A 22,612-nucleotide genomic window follows, 5' to 3' on the forward strand; every position below is an offset into this window, starting at 1 on the left:
TTTCCTCACAATAAAGATTGACGCTAAGGAGTGCTCAAAGACCCCTGGCAGAATCAGGTTTACGTTATATTTCGATACACTGTCAGCCTGCGAGCTATATTTAGCCTTCCCGGTTTCGTGCACCGTCATTTCGCAACAGGCGAGTGCGTCCGCAGATTTTGCCGCGTCCTTGCTATGCTTGTTGTTGCGTTGCTTTGGTTTTTTACTGTCTGAACCAAGATCTTTGATAATCTCTGTTTTAGGTACCTCAACATAATCCTGTTTAATTTGTTAAATAAAGCATTTGAAATATTCGCATTATGTCTTCAATGGACTATTTTTATGCTTTTCATACTACAACAGACAGACTAGAATGTCCACAGTTTTCGTCACGCCTGTCGGTGGCGTTATTTGAAGTGTGAGCGAATTGATTTGTGTATTTTTATTTTCACGTTAACCCATCAGAACTAAGGTTCACTTGTGTAAAGTCATAGCAGAATTTCATCAGCATGATGCAATGATGCAATATTTGCAAGAAAATAAATAGTTTAGTTTCATTTGATAACACCACTACATAAAAAAAATATCAACGCTCTAGAGTTACGTTAAATCTTTCATAGAAACAGTTGACGTTTTACGCAGCGTGACGCCTGCGCTCGCGCATAATATACTCCACTTTCGTTAGTACGCGCATACGTCACTGATAACTTGATAAGCTCGCGTCGCTAGCCAAAGTACCATTAGATTAGAATGGCATGTTTACACTGTCTCAAACTTCTGGCACGTAGGCAGGCACGTTTCGGATTTTCCATTTTTGAAGTTACGCAAGATTAATTTGTAATGGGATTATTTAATCAGCCTTATTTTTATCATGGATGGATGAGTGGGTACTGGATTTAAGTAGGTGCCAGATTTTTACTGATTATAACACTAATGTTTTTTTCTTCAAGTCATCAATTAAATATCGATTAATTACGCAATAGTGACTAGTTCTTTTTAGTCCGATAAGTGTCGGAAACTTCCAGTTTAAAAATACACTTCAGTAAAGGAATTTCCTGTCCAGACATTCCAACGGTCGTCGAGTGGTTTATTTTTGTCAGTGTGGTTCTCTCTTGAGGAATATAACGATATCGTGATGATTGAAGAAGAAATTGCTATTGGTTCAACAAACTTGAGATCTGCGTTATCTTCCACAAACATCCGTTGCGAGCAGACCACCTTTGCAGCGATTGGCGGTACAAGCAACGGCCGGGGCGGACCGATAACCGATAGCGTCGTATTTACATTTATAATGTGCTAACTATTACCGTCACAGCTCTTATCGCCTCTGATGCTAATACAAGATGAGGGCCTCAAATTCACTCATTCATAGCTGCATATGCTGTAAAAACAATCATCATTCCTTCAGCTAATTGCAACTATGACGGTCAGGTCACTGCTGGAAGCAATCCATATAGAGCGCTAAAGAAACTATTTTCTGTAGGCCGTTGGCAGTTTTATTAAGCAAGGCCTCATGATCCTCTCTTAGATTACTTGCCGAGACATGGTCTCCTGTTCTCCACCCGAGAACTCTTTTACAGATGTAGTCCTTTCATCCGTTTTGCAACCGAAATAGCCGGCCCACTGCGTATTGCTGACTGAGTTTAGCATTATTTTCAACATTATATTGATCATTTTTGGAAACTTCTTTCTTCTTCTTCTTTTCAGCCAAATGACGTCCACTGCTGGACAAAGGCCTCCCCCAAGGTTTTCCACAATGAACGGTCCTGCGCTGCCCGCATCCAGGCTCTTCCCGCGACCTCTTTTGGAAACTAGTAGATAAAATATATCCAGTTGACCACATATAAGGATCAAAAACTATAGTATTGTAAAAGAATTAAAAAAAAAAATGACACCCATACTTTGTAATGTGGTAATTATTCCAGCGCGTGAAAGAAACTAAAACGTATGATTATTTTATGCGGCGGCGCTTGAAGTTAATGAAAGTCGCCAAGATAATACAAGGCAATTTATTTATCTTGTTAAATTCAACACTGGCGCCCCTCCATTAACAACACGTATTCCAATGAATGAAGAATACATAATAGCTTGCCCGTCTGCGACAAACTCGTTCTATCGATAAAATGACAGTTAATTCGTATCCGCTTTATACATAACTTTATCGGCATTTCGACGAAACATTAGTTTTAGTCAGACATCCGGTAGGTGTTGTTACAAACCGGTACTAGTTCAATTCAATTAGTGTCTGACATTCGCGCGTACTTAACCGAAAGGTAAATGTTTTAACACGCAACGCGGACTTTGAAGTAGATAATCAGGTTTTAAGTAATACATACCACACGGTTCACCATTTTCTGTTACTGACACTTTTCATCTAACTATTTTTCCTTTAATTAAGGAGACACTTTCTATTTACTTTTTTTTTTCTTTTATTTTAACATTAGATAATAATTTATTGTCTTCATAAACCTAAAAAAAGGGGTTACTGAGCTTTCTAGCAGGTACTATTGCAATGGTAAACTTGCGTCAGACCATCAGAGCAGTAGAAATGCTTCAGAAAACTGTAAATTTTTACGCTGACCTCAGAAAAAGGGGCATTAAAAACAAAATGTTACGGAAACATACATTTTCTGAATTCAAATTTGTTTAATCCTATTCCAATATTGGAACAATAGGACACATGGCCAAACATCCGGTACGTTATCGCGCGTAAAAGTTCGATAGCAAAAATGACGTATAGTAATCGAGTATGAATGAACGGATTTGCTTTTTCAGTTTTTTTTCACCAGATGTTTTCTTTCTTGCAAAATGTAACACATTGTGTTTGATTTCATTCATGAATTCACATTGCAGTGCAGTTTTGTACCGAATGATTAATCAAATACTGGTTGTAAAATAATATTTATTTTGACAGTCACAAATGTCACAAATATCTAAATTGATAATAAGTTACCCCTTGCAATACTGCTGTGTTTTCTGGTGTGTCCAAAGTTTGTCCAAAAGTGGCGCTATGTCTAACAGTTGTACGTATCAATAAATATGAAGTTTTGTGTAAGTTTTCAGCTCGTTCAAATAACGAATAATCCCCTTAATTAGCGTTGATTAACGCCAACGATTCAACGATATGAGTTAATTAGTATAATCAAACAATAACTCCCTTTTGTAACGACGGTGTATATCTAACTAACGTTTGGTTGGCAACAGCTGACGAATATGATGGCCGTTGGTATTCGGAAGCGCACTAGAATCGGTTGCCATGCGCACAGGCGGATGAATGGCAGCCGGCAAGCGCGCGAGTGGTTCGCGTCGGCCAGTGACGAAACGTCGCGTCGCGCGGACCGTTGCCGACGCTGGACGCGGACGGTATGCAAAATAAAATGAAATATGCGCCGGCGCGCAAGGTATTCTGAACTTACGGTCTTGCGCTCTTGATCGGCCGACCGATATGTGTACACTTTCATCGGCTAAGTTTACTAAGTATACACATGGAAAACAGAATTTCAAAATGAAAGGTTTCTCATCATAGATTTCTTAAAAGATGGCCTTTTCATTGTTGCTATAAAGCGCATAAGCGCTGCGCAGATACAATGGTCCTAGTTTATTTAACTAACGTACAACAAATTGAGTTAGAATTTGTTACAAATATTCGGAAAGATTGGAGGAGGCCTATGTTCAGCAGTGGACTGAACGTCCTTTGACTGAAAATGATGATGATTCGGAAAAACCTTCTTCATAATCGTTCTTTTGATAACGAAAAAAGTTTAATAAAATACAAATTGACAATCGCAATTTTTAATGCACATCCTATAATTCACTCGCTCACACCAAATAACTTTTCCATCCGAAAGTTTCCTCATCAACATCGATTGTATGACGAGAGTCGACGGTGTGACGATCCGAGGCACCTTCGGCCCCCCTAAAAGGTCTGAAGTTGAAATGTGGATTTCGGCTTTATACTTTTACAAAGGAAACCGACGGATTGATCTTGATTAATCCACTCTTTATTAAATTCCAATCCTACCCTCTGGATTAAGGACAGCTGAACTCGCGGTGCATTTTTCCTTACTCACTGCCACTACCTATCCTCTTGCCCTTTTCAGCAACGCAAACTGACAGTAATGAAGCGGTTTATTAAATGAACACGATAAAGCTATTGGTATAATTGAATCTTGTTTTTGTTTTATTCTACACCTTTTTTGCTATTACACGCATGTAAAAGGTTACTTGCCTGTATCTTGTTTACAGCTAAGTATTTTTCGATACATAAAAGGAGCTTACGTATGTCTCCGCCCTACGTCTCGTGATTCAGTGATAATGTCATCTTAAAACTTGAGTTTTATGTGACAGTCAGTAAGTCCCTACTGGAGGAGATTTCTCACGGCCCGTCAAATTTTATACTCATGTGTGACATTTTAAAAGTGTCTGCCGAGAGCGGAACTCTGTCGAATGTTTACGAACAACGCGAGCACGCAAAAGCAAACTTTGCACTTTATTTAGTTTAACTGTTTCGCTCGGGCCAATAAAATGCATTATGTACGACTAACTAGCAAATGTTTACATGTTCATTGTTTAATATTTGTTTATGAAAACCAGTTGTAATTGAGTCAAGTTTACATCGAATGTTTACACTCAACAATAATGTGAAACTTTCTAATTTTCGATAGATCATTGTTTAAATACGAGCACAAGTAATTTGTGTGTGACATGTAACAAATGTGCTGAAAAGAAAATCAAAGATTTATTAACCGTATTAAAATGTAATATTAAAATTAATTTTACGCTCTATTCCGAACACAAAAAGCAGGTGTAATAACCTCTTGGTCGTTGCCGTTTTGGGGCCCAGGTAGCAAAAACAGGTCACTCACAATCCAATGGTGAACATTACTTCACCATCAATGCGGGCATTACCATAAAATCACAATGTGTGTATATTCAATACCATCTGGACTCCTATTGTGTTATAACGACCATTTTTATCCGTGAATCTTTTGTGTTTCGTTTGCGTTGTGACGTGGCTAGGGTACCAGGAAAATATGCGCGCCAAATTGGCACGCTATAACACAAAAATATTGTAAAGGGGGCCGATGCATTCCTGGAACTGCATTGACGTGGACTGTATAGGATGCCCGATCGGTCTATCTTACCGCAGCCGTGCCGTTTTCGAACTTGCGCTCTTTACAATTTGGACTTATTTTAGCTTGCAATGTTAGAACTCGCAGTGGGGCGTTGGCCTGTTGAGAATGTTTGCCGCTGACCTAAGTGGTCAATAATGATCTGGTTATATATACCCCGTGTTTTCTTCACTCTTCGATAAAGCGACAAAAGATTTTGCGTATTTATAAGTTTCAGCCATGTCTCATCTAGTGACATCATATTTATTCGTGTTTTCAATATACGATGCCGTTACCTCCATTTCTCGGAGTCCGTCTGTAGTAATTAAAACGGCATTGCGAGCGAACTTCATTAAGGAACTTAATCAGTGCACAACACAAAACTGCCTTAAAATGAGAGTCGGCGGCGATGGCGTCTCGACTGATATTAGTTCATTTTGCAGTGAATAATGTGCTTAATTAGGTCTTGTTTAATTTTTGTGACGTTGTTTTTATTGCATCTGAAGCTCAAGGAAGAAAAAAAAAGGAAATATTAAAATGTTAAGTTGGTACAGCATTTTATCGCAAGTGTACCGCAAGCTCCGCGTCCTAGATTGTCCGTGGTGGGTGGCCATTCGATCAGAGTGGGATTGTTCTCGATTCGCCGGTTTTTACTTGCGACTGCACCGCCGATGAAAATTCCGACAATGGCCGCCGCCTCCGACTTGGCATATTTTTACTGCTCCACCTCACCACTAACTCAAGACAAGTGCATAGGAAATTAAAATCCAACCATTCCCAATCAAAACTATAAAAGTCGAAGTATAAAAGGCTATTTTAATAACCTTTATAGTTCGACCTGTATTTGTTCGACGTCCGACGGTAAATTAGCGGTTAGTTGTTCTGTCGTTAACATTCTGATCGTTTCCTTATAGCGAACGCTTTTATCGTGCTTTACGGTGTATTTCTCGTTATTTATTAACTGTAATTATTATTAGTTGGCGGAACAGGTTTCGTAAGAGCACCCGTGGTAAATATGCCCATTGTTCATTATACTTACAAGAAAAGTCAAGGCTCAGTGTTTTCTACATCATCATGTTAACTGGCACGCGGGTCAGAAACAATTCTATTTCCATTGTTTTGTGACCTGTTGACGCCTAAACTTAACCATTATATTACACGTTCAACCCTTAATTAAGAGTTGACGGAACTCTACATTTTCGTATATTATCTTACAAAGTCATGTGCCCCAAAATCGGATTGTAACCAGTTATCAGAATTTTCGATACGCTTCCGCCTCCAAAGAGAATTATCTTAACGATAAAGTTGTTCCACAATTCGCGAAACGCTCGTGTAATATAGCAACTTTCCTTTCGAGGAGCAGGCTTTTCTGGCGTACACTTGTTGAATTGTAAATAAGCTTCAATATCCTCAATGTTATTCTTCAATTCACCCCTCTTATAAACAAAGTACTTTCTAAGTAATTAAGTAATTTAATTCTATGGTATACTTGCGGTCTGAAATAAAATTTACACGTTCTATGTCACGTTACTGTTATTTACTTATACATTAACAACCTTAACACGTTGGACGCCACGCGGCTCACCGGTGAGCTGCGAACAATACAATTTCCATTGTGTCTAGCATCTCGGCGTTCAATGTGTTAAAGCCTAGGTAATTTAGATTAAATATTCAGATGTCAGGGTAGTGAGAGTGACTCGCACTACCTAATTATCCGATCCGTCGGCTCTCATTTATCATGAACACCAAAAGGTTTATTTTCTTATTCAATCCAGCCATCTAGGGGACACGTTTTCATCCCTTAAATAGAAACTGCCCAAAGGATTTTTTTCAAGGACGACCTTCTGATTGAAACAGATACTGAACTGTAACGAACGAGAGCGAAAATATCCAAGTAAACCGAGCCATACAACGCGTAGGCGTTGCCATGGGCTACCTTTTCAGTACGGAACAAACATTTTTAGAACTGAAATCGCAAAAATAGATTAGCTGTGGTGACCCATTTGTCTATTTTTGCGCGTTTGACTGTCTTATTTGGGTCTAAATTAGGTCTACAATGGAAGTTACAGGTTAATTACAGGGATAAACGCCCACCGTCATTAGAGGGTTCAGCGAACTCGTAAAGATTGGTGAAACGCGAATTTTTTACCTAAATTATTAGGAGGAATACCGTCCGTAGCTTAACAAATTAACCCCTGATCTCTTCATAATCATAAAATATAGACTATTTTGGGGCTCTACTCTGAGATTTCGGTTTCCTTAACTATAGAGATGTAGGTATCTCCTGTGATCCTGTATATTCCTACTCATTATTATCCTGTTTAGGTACTCTTTGTCTAGATTTATACATTTCATTACACAGAATTGAACTGTCATAGAAATGCCGAGATGCGCCTCCTCACAACTTGCAATGTGACCGAGCATCCTTTTGAAGGCCATTGAGGGACAACCACGTGCTTCAACACGTGGTTGTCTACTGAAGTTAACTGACTGAATCAAAAGACGATAATTTATTCACTTGCTCGTAAAGACACGTCAACTGCTCCGACCTTCCGGTTCCACCGGACAGAAGAGCCAATAATGACTCGGCGGGTCATTTGGCGGTCAAATGGTACCCTCAAACCGTCATTGACCGCCTTCTAATCCCATTCACAGTCGTTGGTGTCGTTCCGTCGAAACACAATTAGATAGTCACACAGTAGGCTTTTACTAATAGGCCAAGTTTTTTCAAACGAATCAATATTGTGCCAAAATGAGTGTGCAATATGTTTTTTATCGATTAATTGTAACATTTTCGTTTTCATTGCATCGATCTTTTTGTGTTCAATGAAATAAAAACCTACACGATGATTTTGGAATTTACATGGTATGAGTCACATGCAATATTATTACATTCCCAATTGTTTATAATTTTTTTAGACAAACAACAAATCAACGAACAACGGTTGTCAGAAATCCATTGTAATTGAAAAAAAAATCACAATGGTCACTGGCCGCAAACATGGCGCTAGCAGTGGCGTTCTTTTTTTAATTTCGGATTGTTCTTGTCCAAAACAAGATAAAACTGCTTTGGTAGATAGCATTTGGCCGCACACACAGCACTGAGCCCGGAGGTTCCCGGCGACTGGGACTGCAATTAACTAGGACCGCGGTCCCAATCGCTGGATCCGTTAAAATTAAATAATTTTCTTCCGGCGACTGGGACCACTCATAAATTTTAGTACCGTACCGATTTTGGCTTGAATAATATATTTTTTAAGTTATCTATGAGTGGTCCTAGTCGCTGGAAGAAAAATATTAAATTTTTATGGATCCAGCGACTGGGACTGCGGTCCCAGTAGTCGGAAACCTCTGAGCCCGTGCTCTACTATGCCGAAGGAGCCGCGTGGGCGCGTGTAGGCTTAGCTTCCGATTTCGAATGTGCGTCATCGCGTCACACTCGATAACGGTGACGTTGGAGCTTTATCTTCCATTGCCCTTTCATTGACAAGGGCGATACTTTGACATTGAATGGGGCCTGATGGTTTAGGACAGAAAAACAATGTCGATGATACCTATTTTGATATTTTCCTGAACAGAAAAACAATATCGATTCCAAATAGAACATTTTATTTTGTAATAAAGTACGATAAAAAATACCTGTTTACCAGAAGTTTTTACCTAAGTGTGGAAGAAAACTAGTCAGATAATTGGTCATGTTATTGATGGTCGAATCCTTTCATGAGTGACGTCATTTTATTTCTCATAATATAATTATAAAAGTATAATGATTGTGTTTTCTGCTTCGACAACCAATCAACAACAGCAACTCTAGGAGCAGTATGTTGACTTTGAAAGGCGGCATTAACCTGGAGTGGTGTTCGCCCGCGATCGGCGGATAGTGAAGTGACTGCATTCTTAAAAAAATATTATATTATGTACAATTTATTGCTTAATAAAATTGTTTTGATTACGAATAGTCGTTGATTGTAGTTTTGATAAAGCTATAAAATATTATAAAATAACACTTTGATAGACAACTGATTTATTATAATTATATGCATTATGCAGTCCGGCCAATGTCATTCACTCGCTTCCTCGTTGCACAATTGACTCATCATACCTACCTATTTAATTCTTTGCGTTTCTAATTCAATCTATCTACAATTAACTGGCTAGTACGGCAAACAGAATACCAAACCAACCCAACACAAACTATGTATATAACTTATCCAACGACAAGTATTAAGTTCAAAATCAAGGTTAATCGTGATTTTGATGTAACTTACAACGGATCTGCTATTAAAATTTCAGAAGATGCCAATGTTTAGTTAGCTTGATCTGCCTCCTTCAATACAAAATCCGATTACATTCCAAGTAGAATAACAACAAAATATAAATTGTCATCATTTCTAACTATTTTTAACTCAAAATTACTTGTCATCGTTAAGTCCCTATCAGTATCGATAATTACTAAAAATCTGATGATTAGCTTTTTTATCTAATAACCAGACGAACACGCGTAAACTAAAAATGCGCCTAGTCACTGCTATTATTATTTAAAAAAAGCTCTATGTTAATAGTAAACCAATAGAGTAATAAGATTTGCATCTAGTCCAAAATTGCAGTGTTACCCTAACGTAGGTTTTAGTCGATTATCCAGTTGCCATCCCTGCATTCATTGACGTCACTACACCTTTTTTGCGTTGTATTTTTGTCATAACGTATTTAATATAAAAGGAAAATTTACGACCAACGCAAATTGATTCGCAGAATTCCTAAAACAATCCTTTGATAACTGATTCGGTCTCCTGGAATAGGGTGCGTATTACGAGTATATGTGGGTGGTGTGGTTCAACTAATATCATTTGTAATGATTGTGCACTATAATTAGGTTATGGGGTAAATGACGAACACGTCATCAGGGTTGACAATCAATGAAAAATCGCGCTATATTTTATTTTCTCATCACGAGTAGCTCATTTTATGATAGTAGTGGATAACAAACAGTTTACTATTAAAAATAATTTAATATGTTTTTTGATCCTGTCAAGGTGATAACCCTGCTTCACCCTCCTTTTATTGTGTACCCTAAATGGACAACACTTATCGATACTGAGAAATCCAGAATTCACTGAAATCGCACAGTTGGTTTATTTTAACAATAAGTAGTCTCGATACGATATCACACCGCTCTACAATAAAGATTTCATGTGTTTTGTTACCCACCGACAATTTATTAGTTAGATAATAATACACTTGATAATTATACTCACAAAACAATTACATTTTCCTTTTAAAACTGGTTTTCCTTTTGATAACGATCTCGTTATTATTGCCTAGTAACAGGACGTCACTTAGTAACACGTTCGCAAAGTCTGATTTATCTTTAGCACCCTACAAAGTAGCGTTATCGAGTGCGCGTTCTTTTTACTGTACAGTCAACAGTATATTTTAATATTTGTTGTAAAATCGCTCTTATTACAACCAGATAAGATGCCACATATTTAGCTTGATGTGATCTCGTCTGTACATTTACTGTCCATTGTAACAACAGATAAGCCACCCAATTAGCTGGTCGTGAGCATTGTTTAATTTAATCAGTTCCTCCACCCCACTTTGATGACGTAACGTGTAAACATTGGCCACCAGCTCGTTGGACACGAGTCCAGACGGGGCAATGGCTAAGATATGCAAATAGTGATGTAAACGCGTTATTGTAAGATAATTGTTCCGCATTACTCTAGTGCGCCTTCGACCGGTTGGCCAAGACAAACACAGTGGGGCTGCTCAGTAATGTTGTCCACACAAAGTGTGCGCCGTTCACTGGTTCCTTTTACGCTAACACTTCTAGTCCTTGCACACTCTCCCTTTAATCCCCTTGCATTTGGTCCGATAGGCGTTGATTACTGAACGTAGGCTGCCACGATATTATGGCCAAGGTTTGACCAAGATCGATACACATAATGATTTATTTACTCCAATAGGTACTAAATCCCGTATTCACAAACATTACTATGAGATCTCACAGTGCGCGTGGATGCACAGGGTGACACACGAACCAATCACAGAGCTCTATTCAACGCTGTGCCTTCGATTTGCTGCTTCACTTAAGCAAGCATCGTTTGTGAATACGGGCGTATATCTTCGTAGAAATGTTACCAACTTGTGGACACGGCATAGGCATTTCCGTATTTTCGAATCTATCTCTTACATTCCTAGAATTACTTTGAAGAGTGACAGCGACAGATTGAGCCGAAACTGTCCATGGCGTCACGAAGTATCCTCGCCGAGACTCACAATAATAGCGTGTCAACGTTTCACCAATGATGCGAACTGTATGACTAGCACGAAAAACTTTCGAGTTCAAATCGTTTGCGTGCTCGAATCGTCATCAAAAGATTTAGTTAGAAAACTACAACAGCGCCCTTGTGAACGTGTCGGAAAGTGAACTTAGTATGAGATGTGGTTGCACGAAACTTATTTTGAGAATCAAAATTGTCACGTTATCGTTTAATTCGAAGATTGAGTATCGAATTTTATCGAATACGCAAGCGATTCGAAGACGAAAGTTGTTCATGCTAGAGGTACTGCTCTAGTTAGTGAATATCGCGAACTCTACACACAATATACTAGAGTCAAGGTTATAATATTGTACCACACTACTTGAGATAGGTAATGTAACTGTGAGTGAATTACAGATATACGTATCTTACTAGATAATAATGGAAAGTCGTGGGAATGAAATGATCTGATTAAAGTAATTTATATTACACGAGATTATCGTTTTAATACGCCGCGCGGTGTTTGTTCTCTGAGATACGTACTTAATTGATCTTGTTAACATGTTTGTTTCTTTACTTTTATGAGATATCGCCAGTCATTTGTCTTGGGAGACTGTTGAGATGAGCTGTTAAACGATAATAATATTTAGGCGTTCCGATTTGTTGGTAACCGTTAACGGAATTTTGTTGCTATGTGCCCCATTCCCTTCCGAGCGGCACATAGCTGAAATCCGTACATTCGTTTGTTTATTCCGTGAATTATTTAGATACCCCCCTCATTTAGAAGCCACGAGAGTCTGTCGCTAAGGATACAGGATCAAGTCGTATTTACGCGTGACGAAAGCCGATAGCGTGACCTTTCGCTGCGGTCGTCCGGCGCTGTGGACGGAGTGTGACCTTTGCTAGCGATGTGCGATTCACCTGATTCGAGTACCGACTCGATTAACTAACGCCCACTACGCAGGATCGAGTGCTTCTCGAGTTGTACACGTGTGAAATTGTTTAGGTGGATTTAATTAATTGTGTAAACAAATAATCACTGAAGAGAGACAAAGTTAGTGACAAAAATGTTTTGATTAATAGCGTCGATGAATTTTCTTTTTTTAATTAGTCAGACTCATTCGGCTGTTCGCAACATTCTGGCCATTTCATCTTGAATTTAAATATCTACACTCGAATCAGAAAATGGCGAGTTTACCACATCACTACTTTATGCGGCCACGACCAGGCACGGGCGCTACATAAATAATAAAAAAATATGATACATAAGTACATAGCACAGCCAACGGACTCTGGTGCAATGGCCTCGCTTAGGATAAACGCAAATTCGAAGCTTGAAAATGTAATATTTAAGAACGAGCCGTTAGAGTTTCGGTGGTTTGCGAAGTGAACTTATTTTAAAGAAAAATAAAAAGTTTTTAGAAAATGGATTTAACTGGAAAAAGGCTGTCTAAAGTTGGATAAGCCATGACCTATGCGACTGCTCTCATTGTTGCACTGAGCTACCAAAACATTGGTCCTTTGTAATGATAGTGTGTTTTAAATTATTTAACCTGCCAAGTACCAGTAAAAGGAGACCAATAGACAACAATGTTTTGGTGGTCAACAATGGTCCGCTCGGAGTAGAGGGACTAACTAATCTTTTTTAAAACACAAGCGTCGTCCATCTGATCGTTCGCTCAATGCTTTACATTTCGTGCTGTTTACAATAGAGACAACTATTTTAACCTATCCACATTACGGGAATTTTAATTAATCCGGCTTAAGATATTCGTTAAGGCCTATTCAAAAGTGGGCAGGTCGTCCGGAAATTCTGCGAACGGGCCTCGACCGCGGTGGTTTGGCGTTAATATTGCACGCCCCCTGTTACTCCGGCGCCGTGGAAGGAATAATGAAGTCGGATTTAATCCATAAACTACCTTTGTGTACGGTTCTGTATTTACGAACGGTTTCATAATATACCACTCGAGATCTGGGAGATCTTGGGAATTGGCGCCGATGTTAATCTGCTAAAGATTCCATTGTTAAACTTATTAAGCTATTAGATAATAATAATTGCAATTCACATGAAATACTGCAAATCATTATTTGATAATAGTATGTATTTTGCTTAATGGCAGTGAATTTGTTAATTGTTTTCAAACATACTTCTTGACAATTAATTAATTTGTTCTGCAGCAACCTTTTTCACTAATTTAGATTTAATAATTAAGACCTTATGTACAACATAGAATGCAATAAAGATTTTGAATTTGAATTTATCATCAAGCAATAATACGTATGGTATACTCAAAATGGTTTCCCTTACTAGTCCAGTCGATAAAGCATTATAGATGGAAAACTGTAGAACACAATTTCTGACTTCAGGACTTTATTTAGACTAGTTAGGAGGTGAACATAGCAAAAGTCCCCGCCCTTAGCCCTTGAGCCGGCGGGGAGAGGGGTGTTTAAAGGTGCCACTTTTCGGTTTTTCGCTTAATCCTCGGAAACTATGCGTCCTAGTGCCATGACTTTTTTGAACCAAAAAAAGCATATTCAATTTGCTACAGGTGAGACCGTCAAGTTTTTCTATAAATTGTATAGTTTTCTCGACATCTGCTCTAGAAGGTCTGTAATATTGGAAATTTTATTTTTGTCTTACATGTTCCCATCAGGAGAAAATCGACTAAATCAATATTGAGATATCATTCTAGACATGCGGGAGCATATTAAGCCTAGTTCCAGCGAGGGGACTACACCGTGCGTATATTTAGACGAATCACTTTGAGCAACTTTTGACTCCTCATCACTCAAAAACTACTGTGCATTAACACTTCAAATTTGGCTCATGTGTTGAGACTTGCAAGATATACATCAGTTTCAAATTTCATAAATATGCCTCAAACGGTTCTTTAGATATTGACGTCCAAAAATCTACATGTCTGACCTATAGACCAAATTCTAACCACTTCCAGATGACCTCGAAGGTTCAAATTTGGTATCCAGAAAGGTAGTTATGTAAATACAAAGGAACAAATAAAAAACCAGTAAATTTTAACATTTCACATGTAATAGATAGATTTTAGTGCTCTAAATATCGATTTTTGAACGTCAATACCTAAATAACCGTTTGAGGTATATTTATGAAATTCGAAGCTGCTGTATATCTTGCAAGTCTCAATACATGAGCCAAATTTGAAGTGTTAATGCACAGTAGTTTTTGAATGATGAGGAGTCAATGGTGGCTCTAATTGGTTCGTCTAAATATACGCACGGTGCAGTCCCCTCGCTGGAACTAGGCTTAACATGCTCCCGCATGTCTATAGTGTTTGCTCAATGTTGATTTAGTCGATTTTCTCCTGAAAGGAACATGTAAGACAACAATAAAATTTCCAATTTTACAGACCTTCTAGAGCAGGTGCCGCAAAAACTATACAAGATATAGAAAAACTTGACGGTCTCACCTGTAGCAAATTGAATAAGCTTTTTTTGGTTCATAGTAGTCATGTCACTAGGACGCATAGTTTCCGAGGATTAAGCGAAAAACCGAAAAGTGGTACCTTTAAACCCCCCTCTCCCCGCCGGCTCAAGGGCTAAGGGCGGGGACTTTTGCTATGTTCACCACCTAACTAGGCTAAATAAAGTCCCGAGGTCAGAAATTGTGTTCCACGGATTTCTCTCTACACCGTCGTTAAGGCATTCATTGACTGGACTATACCTCAAGTAATTTACCTAACTTTTTGTTATAAACTTGTGTAAACTTATAAAAAGATGACAATCAAATGCGCGATGTCACGGATTGTAGTGGTGGTAGTGGCATTTGCGTTCTAGGATCTCGCGGTCTCATTAATTACTTAATAGATGAAATACTTAAGTATTGTTTTAGTTACAATTCGATTTAATTAACAATTTTATCTTTGTTTCAGGTATGTGCATATGACAAATACGCAATAACATCTGCTGATACTGAAGTCTGTGGTAACTAACTAGTTGTGAAACTTTCCTATTAGTTCACTGTTCCATAGATGATGTTTTGTACACATGAGGTATGTAGGAAGTAGGAACTGCGAAGTTACCGTCCGGTGAATTTCCACCGATTAATTTTTCAATGAAATCCTCTTTTGTTTCCTTAACTGGAAGGTCTTAGTGATCGAACAAAAGGGTTTAGCTTCCTTATCAATTGTTTGGTAGTTAGTGAGATTTGGAACGCTCTCAAACATACCTTTGTCCTCCAATATAGGATCTGTCTAGTACTCGACGACAATATAACAATCAGTGTTGTTGCTATCGTCTTATCGCTGCCATTAATTATTCCGGGAACTCGTAACGCGGTCATTTTTATACAGATATAAATAAATTCCGGTCTTTTGTCGATATCGATAGGCGAAAGATACGACGTGACTCACGGTCGTTTGTGTTTATCGACTGAAACCGCGCCCTGTCTCGCTCGTTTGGACTCTAGGGCCCGGGTCACATTGATTCAGTGCCAATCGCAATCCAATGTAAGCTTTGATAGTTCGTTAACCTGTGTGCACTTTAATATCATCAGTTCATCACATTATTACGCATTTCTTTGGCCCTGATTTGCGAATACAAACCTTATCGTCATTAGCAATTACGTCTCACAATACATAAAACCGTAATTAATTACGATATGTTATTAAAGCACAACAATCTTAATGACATAAATCTCAAGTGATAATTGGGGAACTACTAATTATCACTTACAGAGATAATAATTAGTAGTTCATGACAATGCATTTATCTTGTGTAATGTACACACGTGGCTCTGTTTTCATCACTTTCTCAGACAATAATTTATTTCTGAACATTCATCATAATTTAAAGATGATGTAAGATATACACACAGTGCCGTAATTTTCTTTAATGGCACATCTATACTGACTTTTACTTGTCCAAAACACATTTTTATTTTTTAAATTTCTAAATCAATTCATTAAACTTCTTCGTATTTTTTTCGCAATAAATTCTTATAGATTTATTATTAAATACCGCTGCATTCCACCCTTTCTAGGCGCGCTGCGTACTCGCTGTACGTCAAATCGCCCGAGGGAAATTACGTGCCACCAAGCAATTCCTACGCGCGGCACTATTAGAAAATGTAATTAATTTCGTACACAAAACAATGAGCGATTTTCAGAGTATGACTTCATTGTATATTAATTAGATTTGTTACTAAATTATTGTCTTTGATCTCGTTCTGCGACAAGTCTGTTCTTGATTGGATTTTTAAAGCAATAACAAAAATATGTAGTTAAACAGCTCTTGGAATAACACACTGCGGTTGCCAATTTGGGATAATTAGACGTCAACTTAAATGGCCGAGGAGAACAGAGTTAAGGCAGTTGCAATTTACTGAAATAAACATAAAAAATGCCTCCCGTAGCTCTAGAGACACCTGTCTCTAGGAACAGGTTTGGTGCCGCGACCGTGTGAATGGACGTGATGGGTCTTCTCATATCCACCCAAACTGGTTTTGTGTGAATATAATCAGCATCTTTCTTTAGACAATAAGCCCAACGGCCAACAATGCTCTTGATAAATCATTCTGCTATGGCTAATGTATGAATGAGGAAATATGCAGAAGTTTCAAATATTATTTTAGTTTTTGATTTATGTTCGACTGTCATTGCCGGCTTTTAGTATCATATCGTATAGATAGATATGAACACAAATACATTTATCAACAAATTCGTATCACCGATTTCCCAAAACAAGAGCGAGTAGTGGTAAACAAACATACTAAAACCCATAATTACCACCCAAGCCTAAATACCAAGCACTTGGTAATAAACGAAAGAAATTAACAACATCGACCGACCAGCTTTCAGATCACATCGTTGGGACGCGGCATTGGCCCTAATTACCTTTTCGGCGGTGTTACACGTGGGAGAAAATGAAGAGAGACCATCTATCCGTCTTCCCGGGCGGAATACTAATTGTCGCACCGTACAGTCGACAGCACATTAGACTATAATATACATTTTGATTCCAAAATCACCCCTATCTCAAGTCATTAAGAGACAGAGAGTTTAGCTTGGTGTGCCGCCGTCTGTACAAATTAACGCCGCATGCACCGGCAATTGTACCGGGTCACCGAACGTTTGGTGTCAATTTAAGTAAATACTGCCATGGGAAAGTGCGATTTTGTTTGTAAGCATTGTTTGGGCCGAACGTGTGTGAATCTGCCTTATTTAAGGGACTGATTAACTTTCTATGTCATTCTTTTACTCCGTAACGATCTCACAGATGTATTCTGTGAAATTCTTCCTCAAGTTTGACATGAACATAAACTTGATCTTACGAAAGACTTAAGTTTGAATTCTGAGAAAAGTCGTCAAGATGGCTGTCGCAATACAAACACTTCAGATTATAACGTACACAACATAACAAACACAGTCGTTAATAAACCACAGAGAGGTAAAATGCACGTGCATCACATAAAATACCTTCAGGGAATCCCCTAGCTCGCATTCGTGGCGTGACCGCCCTATTCTGGCGCACACGCAACGTGTTTCCAACCGTAAAATTAATATATATCACCGCACAATCGTGCTTAATTGCCAGAAATTATATCTTGACACAATTAGTATTATGAAAGAAACGGCCAATTTGTGCGTAGAGTACGGTACCTCGGCGGTACAGTTGGACTCTGTCGCAATCGTATTCTACACCGGGATGCCTTAAATTTACTATGTGAGGTAACTAAAATATCCGACAATCTTCTGCATATTTGAGTTACGTATTTTCTTTATTTTATGTGATTCAGTCTCTCTCGTAACTTGTAAGCAAATTAGTCTGTCATGTAGTCTATCATAGTCATTTAAAAATTGTGGATTTGTATTGAAAAGTTTTTTTAAATAATAAAACTAAATAAGTACCAAGAAGTCGTATAGTTAACACCCCAAACAATGGACCCTAAAATGCAATGAAGTAAAACAGTTAATTCGGTGGTATCACTTACCATCAGTATAATAGGGTAACATCACGTGTCGCCATCTCACCGATATACGATATCGACATCGATATTTTTTCGACAATGGCCTCTCACGTTACATGAATATTTATTGGGGCTTCTCTATCTATTCGGTAAGCGTAAGCCATCGTTATAACAATAAAAATGCGTTGAATATTAGGAATAATGTTACTTCATTCCCGCCAAATGGAAACTTGAAGCATCATTCCAATAAGTACTTTACCATAGCCTACGATTAAAAGTATTTGTTCTTAGAAGCATCATATATTAATACCTTCATCATCATCAGTCTATAGTTTTCCATCTGGAGTGGACATAATCCTCCCCCAATACGCGCCCTTTTAATCTGTCCTTTAGCTTGACTTTTGGCATGCCTCTAGGTCCTAGAGGGAGTCTTATCTTAACTACCTATTTATAAACACCTATATCGAAGCAATGAATTAAATTTGTGCTCCATAAACGCCCTGAAACCCGAGTTCCACTCTCGACATTCTCCAGAATGCGCCTTTTGCGGAGTGGTCCGGCGGCCACTGGGCAAACACTTCCCTTCGCCCAAATTGCCTTCACTTGTCTGTCACACCGAGTGTGTGCTCGCGTGACTTAAAAAACCTGTATTACCTCCCTTTATTGGCACAATTAGAGACCCATTTAAACACAATTCGGCCTACTGGCAATGCATGACGCGACTCAATGTTGGCCCAGTCGCGTGTGTTGAAATTAATTTTGGGAGAAAAAAGAAAATGTTTATTTATTTTGGTTTTACCTTATAGCTGAAATTATTAATAGGCTACCTGCGGTTGCGGGTTCGAATTCCTTAACAAGGGATTTATTTAAATACTCCTAATAGTGACTTAGTTTAGAGCTTGGTACATAAATTGATTCGTTTCTTGGAAGAAATGTTTAAAAACACAACGGTCTCAAAATAAGCCATCATGGCATGGCATACTAAGAAGATTATAACTACTTATGACACTTACCCTAAAACTCCTTAGAAGTTTTGTTAAATTTTGTTGCACAGTTTTTGTAACATTGACACCGGCGGCAAGGAATCCCGATTGACCAGTTTTTACTTTCGATTACCGATGACAAAAAAAAAAGTTTTAACGTCTTTTTTGGCGTTTCAAGACCCAGACCGACCTTCATGAATCTTGTGAATGGAATTTTACCTTATGACTGTTTACATCTTTGCAGACCTCTACAACATTTTACAATACTGACTTGGTATTGCTCTCGAATTCTGTAACACATTGCAAAATGTCAGTTAAAAAGCTTTCCTCAAATCTTTCAAATTCCTGCGGTTAAATATTCTGTGAATAATTTGAATATATTTTCCGCAAATCCTGTTGCAATATTATTATTGGTAAGACCCGCATTCGCTCATCGAAATATTAATAGCCAAACCGGATGTACGTATCAATAGAGCGTTGACATGGCGACACACAGGTGCGTCGCGCTATGTGCATAATAATGCCGGTTGATTGGTGACACAAACTGTTTGGGTACAGTGGGCGCGATCACAGCGGAGATAAACAACTACATACCACGTTTTGTGAAGTTTTTACGATAGTTTTCTTTGCGATTTACTCCCTATTTATTAGTATTGATGTTTTATACAAATTACCGACGCTTTGCTGTTGCAAAAATGGAATGATCTATGACAGAGACGGGGTTGATGAGAATTGTAGGAAATCCATGACCATAAAAAATGTAACAATTTGGAAAGTTTTTGCATTTATTTTAAACCTGTAAAACGAGACATTATCAGCATCATTTCATCATCTTTTATTTATTTGCCATTACTTCACCGAGAGTATATAATTTAGCCTTAAAAGTGGAGCCTAAAAGCCTTCATACCCTATTTTGTTTGGTGTTACCGTGCGAGTCTACTACCTAGCATTCATTTGGCAACAACGACCGTGACTGTGATGTTCAGAGCCAGACGCGGAGACTACTCGAAGATTGTTATTTTGAATTCCTGATTTATGAGAAATAAATTACAACCGTCTTAGCTATATGAATATTGTAATTAATAGTGGTTTGTAATTTTCTTCTATACTTAAAATCACTGCTAAAAAATGTATAGAAAACAGCACTTTTAAAATAGTGAAATTCTTTGAAATAGAGACTACACGAACATCCTTTAATATAGAATTCGTAAATTTTATTAACAGAACAATCATTATATTTTTATGGACAAAATAAAGCAATTTTAATTCACGCTAGAGTGAAGATAATGCTTATTGTCTTAATACATAAGTCTTACCGATTTTTTGGACCTTGGAAGCCTCGTATCCCTTTCAGCACGGATTGTACTAAACTTGCGTTGATACTCAAAAAATTCTAGAGGTCGCGGATTTTGATTTTGCTGCGCCGAAACGGTCTCGATCGTTTGTGCATTACCTATTCTAACCGTTAGAACATACGCGCGGGAAGAAATATTTGCCAGTGACGCGTCAGGACTTGTGCAAGACAGGAGTCATGTTTGTTGACGGCCGAGCAAGACGTGAGTGCTTTGTTTCTATATTTAATGTGATATTTATGTTATGAATCGTATTTGTTTCATTTGTTAATATATCCCTTGACTATAAAACAAAAAAATATTACAGTATTTATCAACATTTTCTTATAAAAAGAGCCATTTTGTTGCGAGCGCACGTTCGTGCGTTGTCGTTTTATGTTGTGCTTTTAGGTAACATTAAAATAATACTAAAATGTTCTATTTTTAACAGGTTGTGCTCTAAACGAGAATCTGGTGGAACAACTGATCGGAAATGGGTGCACATCTGACTTGGAGGAGGAATCGGACGAGGAACAACTAGGCGAAGCATTTCTGTTTCTGGAAAATGATGCAGATAGTCCACACAACGGTGAAGGGAATGAGTCTGATGAAGAAATGGGAGTCCCCTTAGCACAACTGCGGCAATTAAATGTGACAGAGCCTAGAAATCAGCCAGCAGCCTCTACCAGTGGTCTACCAAAGCAAGAAAGACGCAGAATTTGGCGCGCAACTAACTTCGAAATCAAATGCCATGATTTTCCACCAAGAGTAACAGCTGGTGAGGTAAAGAAATTAAGGCTAAGGACTTGCTGTGGTTCAGATTGGACCTTACTGATGCTCTGATTGCTTCGGTTCCTCAGGCTGATCAAGTTTTAGAAGATGAAGCTCCTATTTCTGAACCATCAACTAAAAGATATAGACCAGCTGTGGTTCCATCGTCAGATAAACGATTGGACAAATTTAACCATTTCCTGATCTCACAAGAGGTAGAAAATGCAGGTTTGAGAACTGCACGTCTTTCACTACTATCCGTTGCACAAAATGCAACGTTCATTTGTGCCTTGTTAGGAATAAAAATTGCTTCCTAGCATGTCATACTACCAAATTTTCTATTTGATTAATATTGTTACTAAGAAGACTGATTTGATTCATTAAAAATGATAGGAAATTTTTTGTTTGTTTTTGATTAATGTTTTTGTTCAATAAAGGTGTCATTATTGTGTTACTCAAAGTAATTCTGTTCTTAAGTCTAAGCATATCGAAAATGCTAGATATTTTTTTAAATCTTGTCACTAAAATGTAATTAATATGCGAGATTAAATACTTATTTTGATGAGACTGATAAATCGGGCTATAATAAATAAAGTAATTATAATTTAACAAACTTTGTATAATTTATTATGGAATGCACGATCCTGCGTTAGCTGAGTAGAACCTGGAACGCACGTACGTGCGATGTCTATTGGGGGGAAACTAGAGGGGGGGGATTTTTTTAACTATTTTTGTTGGGGACTTTGATTGCTATGGGTTACATATAAATACAAGTTTTTTCAAGTTTTCACTTTTTGTTCTGTCGTGCTGAAAGGGATATTAAAAAAAAGTCTCTAGATTCCCTAGTTGATGAACACATAGATCTTATACTAGTTTAGCATTTACAGAGTAGTTTAAAATAAAAGGACTATAAGACTAAAACGGTACCAACTACCAAGTAGACGGGTCTGTCTCCCGCAGCGTATCGATCTATCGCGGGCACATTCTGACAGAAGCGGTTTTATCACTTGCCCTTGACTGGCCGGGGTCGATCAAATTCAGCACACAGACATGTAATTCTTCAACTGTACAAATATTTTATTGTAGACGAAATTCCGCTCGGTAAAGTATTGCAGATCTTGCTTGAACAGGCGCTTGAAATTATACCTGTCAAATTCAAGATCTTCTTTTATTTTTTTTGTCAATGATTTGAGTCTTGTCAATTCGAGCTCATCAAATTCAAGATAAAAATCTG

At 38.0% G+C, this 22,612-nt stretch overlaps 2 protein-coding genes across 8 annotated transcripts in view; both read left to right on the forward strand.

Annotated features, from left to right (window-relative positions):
• mnb (minibrain) overlaps window positions 1-22,612 on the forward strand; it is a 146,576-nt gene that overhangs the window by 39,046 nt on the left and 84,918 nt on the right. The window lies entirely within an intron of this gene.
• Window positions 20,655-21,738, forward strand: LOC114354307 (uncharacterized). Its single transcript, XM_028306619.1, has 2 exons — window positions 20,655-20,832; window positions 21,059-21,738. The coding sequence occupies exons 1-2, from the start codon at window positions 20,808-20,810 to the stop codon at window positions 21,448-21,450; spliced, it is 417 nt and encodes a 138-aa protein (XP_028162420.1). The 5' UTR covers window positions 20,655-20,807; the 3' UTR covers window positions 21,451-21,738.

The sequence above is a fragment of the Ostrinia furnacalis genome, unplaced genomic scaffold, assembly GCF_004193835.3.
Source record: "Ostrinia furnacalis isolate ACB-3 unplaced genomic scaffold, ASM419383v2 OfSCF2039, whole genome shotgun sequence".
NCBI lineage: Eukaryota > Metazoa > Arthropoda > Insecta > Lepidoptera > Crambidae > Ostrinia > Ostrinia furnacalis.

Excerpts from the sequence above, each read along its gene's own strand:
- LOC114354307 (XM_028306619.1), top strand. The coding sequence starts at position 20,808 with ATGTTTGTTGACGGCCGAGCAAGAC. Across the intron at positions 20,833-21,058 it reads TGTTGACGGCCGAGCAAGAC|GTTGTGCTCTAAACGAGAAT; the intron begins GTGAGTGCTTTG and ends TATTTTTAACAG.